The following is a 9893-nucleotide window of genomic DNA, read 5'->3' on the forward strand; positions in this document are numbered from 1 at the left end:
GATGCAGATCAGTGGATCGGTGATATGAGTGAAGAAATTGAATCTCTTCACAAGAATCAGACTTGGGAGCTTATAACATTGCCTAAGGGACAGAAAGTGGTAGGCTATAAATGAGTGTTCAAGAAAAAAAAAGGCACTCCAAGAGTTGAAACACCTCGATATAAGGCACGGTTGATAGCAAAAGGCTTTACTCAAAGGGAGGAGATTGACATTAATAAAGTGTTTTCTCCAGTTATAAAGTATAATTCTATCAGTCTTACTTGCTATGGTTGCACTTCATGATCTAGAGCTTGAGCAACTAGATGTGAAGATAACATTTTTGCATGGTGAGTTAGAGAAGCAAATTTATATGGGTCAGCCTGAGGGATTTGTCATTTCAGGTATTAAAAACCATATTTGCTTGCTTAAGAAATCTTTATACGGTTTGAAATAGTCCCCTAAGCAGTGGTATAAAAGATTTGATACATTCATGGTTCGTAATAGCTTTATTCGTAGTTCATATGATAGTTGTGTTTATCATAAAAAGCTTTCAGACGATTCATTTGTTTATTTGCTGTTGTATGTGGATGATATGCTTATTGCTGCTAAAAGCATGTCACAAATTAACATTATGAAAAAGCAGTTGAGAGATGAGTTTAAGATGAAGAATTTGGGTGCTGCAAAGAAGATATTAGGAATGGAAATTACCAAGGATAGAAGTGTTGGGAAGCTTTTCTTGTCTCAACAGCCATATGTTGAGAAAGTGCTTAAGCGTTTCAACATGAATAATGCTAAGCCTGTGACTGTTTCATTTGCTGCCCATTTCAAGTTCTCTATAGATATGTCACTAAAAACAGATGAGGAGATAGAGCATATGTCCAATGTTCCTTATTCGAGTGCTGTTGATAGCATCATGTATACTATGGTTTACACACGACTTGACATTTCACATATAGTTAGTATTATGAGTAGATACATAGCGTGTCCTAGAAAAGAGCATTGGCAGGCAGTGAAATGGCTTCTGAGGCATTTTAAGGGTACTACAGATGTTGGTCTGACATTTAACAGGGCCAAGATGAGTGATTCAGTTATTGGCTATGTGGATTTAGATTTTATAGGGGACTTAGACAAGAGATTTTTGACAGGTTATTTATTTACTCTCTCTGAAAGTGCTATTAGTTGGAAGGTAACATTGCAAACTACAGTTGCTTTGTCTACCACAGAGGTTGAATATGTGGCTTTAGTAGAAGTAGTAAAGGAAGTTTTATGATTACAAGGTTTAGTGGGTGATCTTGGGTTGATACAGAATAAGCCAACAGTGTTTTGTGATAGCCAGAGTGCAATACATGTCACAAAAAATTAGATGTACCATAAGCGAACTAAGCACATTGATGTCAGATATCACTTCATTCGGGACATTGTATCTCAAGGGACTGTAATTGTGCAGAATGTCTCTACACATGATAATCCAGCAGATATGATGGCTAAGGGAGCCCCAGTCAGCAAGTTTAGGCATTGCCTAGACTTGGTTGGTATTTTTAGTGTTCAGTAGTGCCCTTATGAGGGCATATGGCAAGACAGAGTGTTTATGGTTATTTTGTTAATAATAGAGGGAATTCAAGCCAAGGGGAAGAATTGTTATTTTTTGTGGCTTGAATTTTGGGTATGTTTTCATGGACTGAATTGTGATCCGACCCAAAAGTTTTATACTGCGACTTGATTATGATAAAAAGTGAGATCTCTGGTGGTATGAACCAGTGTAAATATTATAATATTCTGCCCTAAGTGGTAGAGTTATGAGATATTCGAGAAACACACTAGGGTTAGAGTTTGTGAGTTCTAAGTAATTATATCTTGCTTTTTTCATCATAATGAAACTTTTTCTCTTATCTTACCCGTGGAAGTAGATTTTATGGTTAAACCACGTTAAATCCTGTGTTATTTTTCTCTCTTTTCTATATTGTGTGATTGTACGATTTGTATGTATGTCGTATATTTGCGTACCTATTATAACAAACTATAAAACTGTGGACAAATATTAATAAGCTTGGGCCATGCTGTGTTTGGACTCCACTTGCCTCAAATTGGCTTAAGTGGAATGTTGATAGCTCCTCTTTAGGGAAGCTGGTCAAAGTGCAATTAGTGGGGGTTCTTAGGAAATCTCATGGGAATTTTTTATGAATTTTTCTTGTAATGTAGGTATTGAAGATTCAAACGTTACTGAACTCATGGCAATTGACAAAGCCTTGGCATTGTTGATATGAAAGCCTGATCTATGGAGCTAAATTAGTGACATTGTTGTTGAGTTAGACTCATAAGTAGTTGTCTCGTAATTGCATTCTCCATAGTTTTTGCCATGGCATCTTAGCTCCACCTACAGTTCCATTGCTTGTAATATTAAAGCTTTGCCTACTTTTTTTGTCCACCGCATCCTTTGTGAGGGCTAATTGTATCGTTGACACTTTGGCTATACAAGGTTTGAATCGTTAATTCAGCATCTGGTTGCTTTTGTTTGTGTGAAGATGTGTCAGTCGGGCTGCTTCTCTTTTGCTGCTTTGTTTCATTTTTCTTGTTTCTTTTTAATTTGTGTTTTTGTCATTAGGTGCTATTTGTGCTTTCTGTATCTCTCTTAATCATGGATTTGGTATGTAGAGGACTATTTTTATTTTTGTAAGGACTCATCTATTGGCAGCCTGGATGCCATTTTGTTTTTATATCTCTCAACTGGGTTGTAATAGTGACTATGGCAAGATTTTTTCACTGAGCTTGTGGCTCTCTTGATTGTATTTGGGAGAATTATTAATTGAGTTTTAGTTCGAGAGTATCAAGTTAAGTTTTTCTTATCATTTTTCCTAATAAAATTTTGTAGACCAGTATATTGAGGAATTGTTATATGCTTTTTGACAACATTATATTGCATGCTATTTATTTAGAAGATAGAAAAGGCAGATATCTAAGTGCATTAGCACTACAAAGGTATCTATAATATTGAAATTCAAACATAACAATAAATTGATAGTGAATGTTAATAGAGAGAGATAAAGAAAACATATTCTCCTGCGATTATCTAATTACAAGGAAAATTGACTTAAACTTAGTCTATTATAAATTCAAGATATAAATATATGAGTTTCATAATACATGTTATATCTTGAATTTATGATGGATCGAGTCTAGATATAAATTTCCCTGACTTATAATACAAGAAAATTTAAATTTTAACACTTTCTTTATTCAAAATTTTTGAAATACTGGAACGATTATCTAGTGAAAATTCTTTTAGGCGAGAAGAAACGATGACGAGGAGAGAATATCCCAGTATACCTAGGAGAAGCAAGGCCATCAATAGAACGATATTCCGACATGATGAACCCTTCCCTCTCTTCACTATTACTATGATGATTTCTTATGCTTCCATTGAATGTTCCATACTTGACCAACTTACCTACCCATGACTTCTTTTTCAAGGGGCTCCGATGACCGGCATTCATCTTGTCGCTCAGATACTCCTTAACCATATGCAAACCGTGCTCAACCACCTCCATTGGCGGCGAAACAAGTGGGTTCCCTTCGACACTAAGCTTTTGGAGCTTTCGAAGGCAGCCCATGGAGTCAGGAAGAGAAGTAATTCTATTATAACTAATATCCAATTCCACAAGAGAAAAAAGAAGGCCAATAGAGTATGGTAGGGTTTCAAGGTATTGGAAATTTTGGCTAACATTAAGAACTTGTAGGTTTATAAGGTTTTCAAGATCTTCAGGAAGAGATCTTAGGTTGTTAAGGCGTGCATCTAAAACTTTCAAAGAGGTGAGATAGGAAATGGAGTGAGGAAGGAGCATTAGCTTGTTTGAATTCACTGAGAGCTTTTTCAAGTTCACTAGTTCATATCCAATGTTGTCTGGCAGCATACTCAGCTTGTTGAAGTTTGCATTCAATTCTTCTAAACATCTGCATATGTTCATCACAATATAATTATAATAACTCAGAGTTTGTCCAATAATAAATGAGTCCAATAATTACAATAATTAGTAACTAAATAGTATTTCACAGTCAATGGATCAGAATTAATCTTGTTCATGTTAGCTCGATCTTAAGATAAAACGTTATTAATGGGTATCTTCAATAATTAAAAATTAAACATCGTTTAAAAGATAAGAGTGCCGAACAACTCATGCTAAATATCTATCGGTAATAAAATTAAAATTTTAAGATTAATTAATATAATTTTAAAAGTATATGAATCATTTAATAAATAAAAATAATAATTAAATATTAAATTATAATAACTACTAAATAATTCTCCATTTTAATTTATTATTAATATTATGGTCATTCCATTTTTCACAAAATTCTTTATTTATTATTATATTTATGGAATATAATAATACGGAGGCGGTAGTGTTTTGGTTATGGATTAAATTATATAATAACTATTAGTGTGTTTTATTTGAAAATCGAAATTAATTAATTTTTAATATTTGATTTAATGAATTTTTAAATTTTTAAATTTTTTATAAGCCAATTTTAAAAATCTAAAAATGTAAAATGTCAATAAAATTCTAAAAATACTCTCATTAGCATTTTTTAAAATTTTTAAAAAATAGAAATTTTTTGAGAAATGCTTTTTATATAATTTCTTTTAAAAAATCTTTATTTATTAATGGTGTGTTTTTAAATTTTTGCATGCTACTTTTTTACTAATTAATATATATTTTATATATAAATATACGAAAGGAGGAGGAACATTGACTTTATTCAAATTACTCCTTACTCTTAAAATTAATTATAACTATATTTTTATTTTTTAAATTAATTTTAAAGTTTATATAAATTTAAAATGCTTAACTTTATAGTATAGCCGTATTTATATTTAATTTTAATTAAATATAAAATTTTATAAAAAGTAATTGATTAAAATAAGAAATTAATAAATAAAAAATAAAAATATTATTAATATGACAATAAAAGACAAAATTTAATTAGCTATTAGAAATTAATTTATTTTAAATTTTTGTCATTTAAATAAATTTTAGAGTTTATGTAAATTTAAATTTCTTAATTTTATTTGTAATTAAATTCTATTTAATTAATTTTTTTATTATAAATCAAAATAAAATTTTATAAAAAATAAATAAAATTGAAAAATTATTTATATAAAAATCGTTGCTTTCTTTTTATTAAAAAAATTAGTTTATTTTGTAAAAATTAAATAAAAAACAAAAATTCACTTTCGTTAAAAAAATTGATCGTTTTTATAAAATTTAACAAAAAAAAAAACAGAAGTTTATTTTTTTAACTTTTCTATTTTTAAAAATATTCATAAATATCAAATTGATATTCAAAATGATAATTTTATTTTTATGACTTTTTTATGGTTAATTTTTAATTGATTATCAAAATTTATTTTTTTAATGTATGAAAATATAATGATAAGAAGATATATATTAAAAGCTTTATCATTTGCTTAAATGCAGTAAACGATAAAGTTCTTAAATAAGTGAAAAACTAAAAAAATAAGAGAAAAAAGAATTACACTAAAAGGCTGATTGCTGATAACTTGCAAGTGTACCCATGTTTATATATATTCCACGTAGAAAATTTTTTTTTAACGATTTTATAACTATTTAATTTTTTTAATATTATAAATAATATAAAAAAATTCTATTTATTTTAAAGTTAATTATAATTTTTAATAATCAAATAAATTTAATTATATATATATATATATATATAACAACAAAAAAGTATCGTAAAAAAATTCATATTCATTAATTTATAAAAGAACATTTATAAGAATATATTAATAAATCATATATATATTATTAGGATATGAAGTAATTACATTTGTGCATATTTATAATCTCAATCAAAAATTGATAGTATATAAATGACTATATTTTAGTCTTCACTGATTTATAAGAGGTATTTTAATTTTTTATATAATATTTATTCTAAAAAAATATAAAAACAAAATTTCAAAATATTTTAAAATTTATTAATTAATTAGTATGAAAATTTTTTAAAATTACATGTAAAAAAAATTAAATCATGAATATAAATAATGCACGTAAAAAACTAGTTAATAAACAAAAAGTAGATTAAGAGATTAAAGAATTCACTCAATTAAATATCAAAAATTAATTAATTTAATTTTTAAATAACTGAGACATACTAATAATTACAATCTTATATAATAATAATAATAATAATAATAATAATAATAATAATAATAATAATAATAATAATAATAATAATTAAAAAAGGGAATTAGTGATGCTGTCATTGCCTACCGCCCAAGGAAATTTTCAAGTGATAAGCTTCCATGTTGTATTTTAAGTTGTTACAATTTAATATATAATATTTTATTTTTATATTAAGATTCCTATTATAAATTTAACTTATAAAATTTAAGTATTATATGAAACTAAAATTATCGATATCCAACATGAAATTTATATTTAACCTCATGCCTATAAAAACAACTTTATTATTTCATTAAATTAAAATTTATTGAATAACTCATAAATTATATATTTCTTCACTCATATAAATACCAAACTCAGTTTTTATAATTTATTGAGAATTTACATTTATACGTGTTTAAAAAGTAGTAAAATTTAGTGTTACAGAGATACACTCAATAATTTTCTCACTCATGGTATTTTCGGTGGTAGTGGGTAAGTATTATTTAGAGAACAAAGAAAATAACATTCAAAACTTGGTCATTTCTATATAATTAAGAGGAAAAAAATTAAATGAAAAAAAAAAAAACATACCATAATGTCTAGACACAGTCTGTCATATCCAAAATATAAATATATGAGACTCATATTAAGTGGTTTCACTATAAATCTTGTATTTTGAGTTTATAATGAATTGGGTTTAGATAAGAAAATTGTTGGGTTATATTTCTAATATGCATAATTTAGTTCAATATATATATTAACAAAGAAGAAAATGAAACAAACCTGCAATTTTCAATAGTTTTAGGAAGAAAAGCAAGAAGGTTTCCAGCAGCATTCAGAACCTTGAGCTTTGTCAAACACCCAATTGAGTTAGGGAGAGATTTCAGCTGATTTGAGTGCACGTCCAACACCACCACATTCAGCAATCTAGCTGTTAATGATTCTGGTATATTCTGTCCAATTTTCATTATCAAATAATTAATTATACATGTTTCTTTGATTAGTCTGATATTAGATGCACAAGTTAAACACTCATAATTTTTTTTATTATTTTATTAAATTTTTATTTTTATTGTTTATTTATTTACTTTTTTAATCTTGCATTCACAGGATCAATCACCCTGTGATGATCTTAAAATAGCTTGAAAACTGCAAGAGGCGGGTAAAGAGACTAACTTCTCCAGACTAGAATCTAAGATATCATTTCAGAGTTTCAGTGTCACCATCCGACCAACACATTGATAAAGATATATCATTCACATCACGATCAAAGGAATTCATATATATTACAGAAAAATATATCATTTTATTGTCTAGTTTCACAATTTAAATCCAAATAAATAAAATAAAAGTAAACCCACTTGCTAACTCAGCTAATATTTGTGTTAGCTGGCTAGGGATTTAGGTTTAATATCCCAATAGAAAAGGTAAGAGAGATTATTACTAACCTGAAGATTATTATTGGAGAGATCAAGTTTGCAAATAGTAGCCAAGTTGAGAGAAGGATTAGGTAGAGAATCCAAAGACATGCTACTCAAATCAACAATCTCAAGCTTTTCTTCCTCCATGGTTTCTCTCCCATGATCAACCTTCTTATTCCTCAAATCCACCCTCATCATCATTTGATTCTGAAGCTGTTGCTGTTCATACATCATCTTCACCAAAACTAGAGACAGAGAGAGAAGCAATAATAATACAAGAAGCCTAGCAAGCTAACCGAAAGTGGTTAATTATTAAGCTACAAGAATGAAAGAGAAGGTGATATTGAGCATATTTAAGACCAAAATTTTCATAGCAAAGGTTCAGAGCACGTACGGTTGAGGATGAAGCAGAAAAGAAATACAAAGGGCATGATGTATGTGAAAGTACAAGACCGTGTACATAGGGGTTGCGTGGTTAAGTATGAAACTTGATAAAGTCAACTTCAACTATCAATTTCTTTCCTTGTCCTAAGGCGATGTTGAGCCAAGCCTATCTCCTGTTTTTGTTATCATTTGGTGTTTGACGAAATCCTACATAAGTCAGGAAATTCTTTTATAAATTTAAAATATAAATATATAAAATTTATATATTTAATAAATGAATCTCATCATATATTTTATATTAATAAATTTTTATTTAAATTTGATCTATCATAATTAAAAATATAAATATGTGAAATTTTTATATTTAATAAATAAATTCTATTATATACTTTATATTTAAATCATAAAAGAATGGATTCAGATAAAAAAAATTCATTAATAATGTATGGGACATAAAAAATAATCTTTTGTGAAACCTTATCTTGAGCTTTTATGACTTTGGATAGTAAGTAGAATACTTTAAGATAATATTAGTTTTCTTATTTACCACCAAAATATTTGTGTTGGCCATAGATTTTAATTTAATAATATTAATATTATCTTTAAAATTTTAAATTTAAATAAATAAAAATATTTATACGTAAAAATATATTTTTCATAGATCAAGAAAAGGAAAATGTGATGTCTTTTTATTTAATTTGACTGAATATATAAATTAATTTATGATCTTTACTAAAAAAAAGTCTAGTGACACTCTTAATTTTACATTTTACCCATTGAACTTTCATTATTTATTAAATTTAAAAAAAGTAGAATATATAAATTAATTTCTGACTTTTACTAAAAAAAAAGGTTTAGCAGCACATTTAATTAGTCTAATTTCTCGTTTAATTTTGATATTAATTTAACTTTAAGAAAATTGACGTGTGAGGTTAGACATTTATAAAAAATTAAAGTGCCTTTAAACTTTTCAAGGAAAATTTAAAAGTTAAAATATGCTGTCGATCTAATTAATTTTTAAAGGTTTAAGTTAATATTTAGGTTTAAACACCAATAGAAAAATTATATATGCTTGTATATGCATGGCTTAGATAATATTTTATATTTATTAGTAAACTTTAATTTTAAATAATTAATTAATTAATTTTTATTTATTTATTTATTTATTTATTTTTACAAATTTGTTATTGAGTGCTATTTCGGTTAACTACCTACATATCATACCATTAAAAGTTTATTGTTATCAAGAGTCAAAGCTACATGCTCAATGAACGTAGGGATACTTTCCACTTTCTCTTTTCATCCCCGAAAATATAAGAAACACTACCAAAAATAAAAAATAAAAAAAAATAAACCGAAGGCCAAATTCCATAACTAATCCCACTGATTTTATTAGTAATTGTGATTACTAATGGAATATTGATGGATTTTGCGGGTTGTAGGTAAATGCTTCGTCGCTAAGCCTTCATCAATGTAAAGAATATGACCGAAGATTATTACCGACGACAATTTTGTTGGTAAATTTGTCTTAGAGGCGTTGTTAAATTCATTACAGGCAATGTAAATTTTACAAATTACCGACGATAAATGTCGTAGATAATTACTGAAGAAATCATTTCATATATATGTAATGTTTACCGACAATAAATATTGTAGGTAATTATCAACGACATCATTATGTAGGTAATATTTTTCTATATTTTTAATTTAATTTTTTAAATTTAATTTAAATTTTTAATTTTATTTAATTTTTATTCTTTAAATCTTTTTATTATTTATTTAAATTAGTTATTAATTTTAATTTAAAATTAATTTTTTATTTCTTAAAATTTAAATAAATTTTAAAAAAATAACTAGTGGGTTTAAAGTAGGCTCTACATAGTAGCTACGACATAATTACTACAAAGTAAGAGTACCTTTCCTT

General features: G+C 26.9%; 1 protein-coding gene across 1 annotated transcript; it reads right to left on the reverse strand.

Moving 5' to 3' along the window:
• Positions 1–3045: 3045 nt before the first annotated feature.
• LOC110647818 (plant intracellular Ras-group-related LRR protein 6-like) lies at positions 3046–7997 on the reverse strand. The gene is made up of 3 exons (XM_021801808.2): positions 7613–7997; positions 6948–7117; positions 3046–3927 (listed from the first exon to the last, which is right to left on the reverse strand). The coding sequence occupies exons 1-3, from the start codon at positions 7817–7819 to the stop codon at positions 3240–3242; spliced, it is 1065 nt and encodes a 354-aa protein (XP_021657500.2). The 5' UTR covers positions 7820–7997; the 3' UTR covers positions 3046–3239.
• Positions 7998–9893: the final 1896 nt, after the last annotated feature.

This window comes from Hevea brasiliensis, chromosome 17 (genome assembly GCF_030052815.1).
Source record: "Hevea brasiliensis isolate MT/VB/25A 57/8 chromosome 17, ASM3005281v1, whole genome shotgun sequence".
In the NCBI taxonomy this organism is placed as follows: domain Eukaryota; kingdom Viridiplantae; phylum Streptophyta; class Magnoliopsida; order Malpighiales; family Euphorbiaceae; genus Hevea; species Hevea brasiliensis.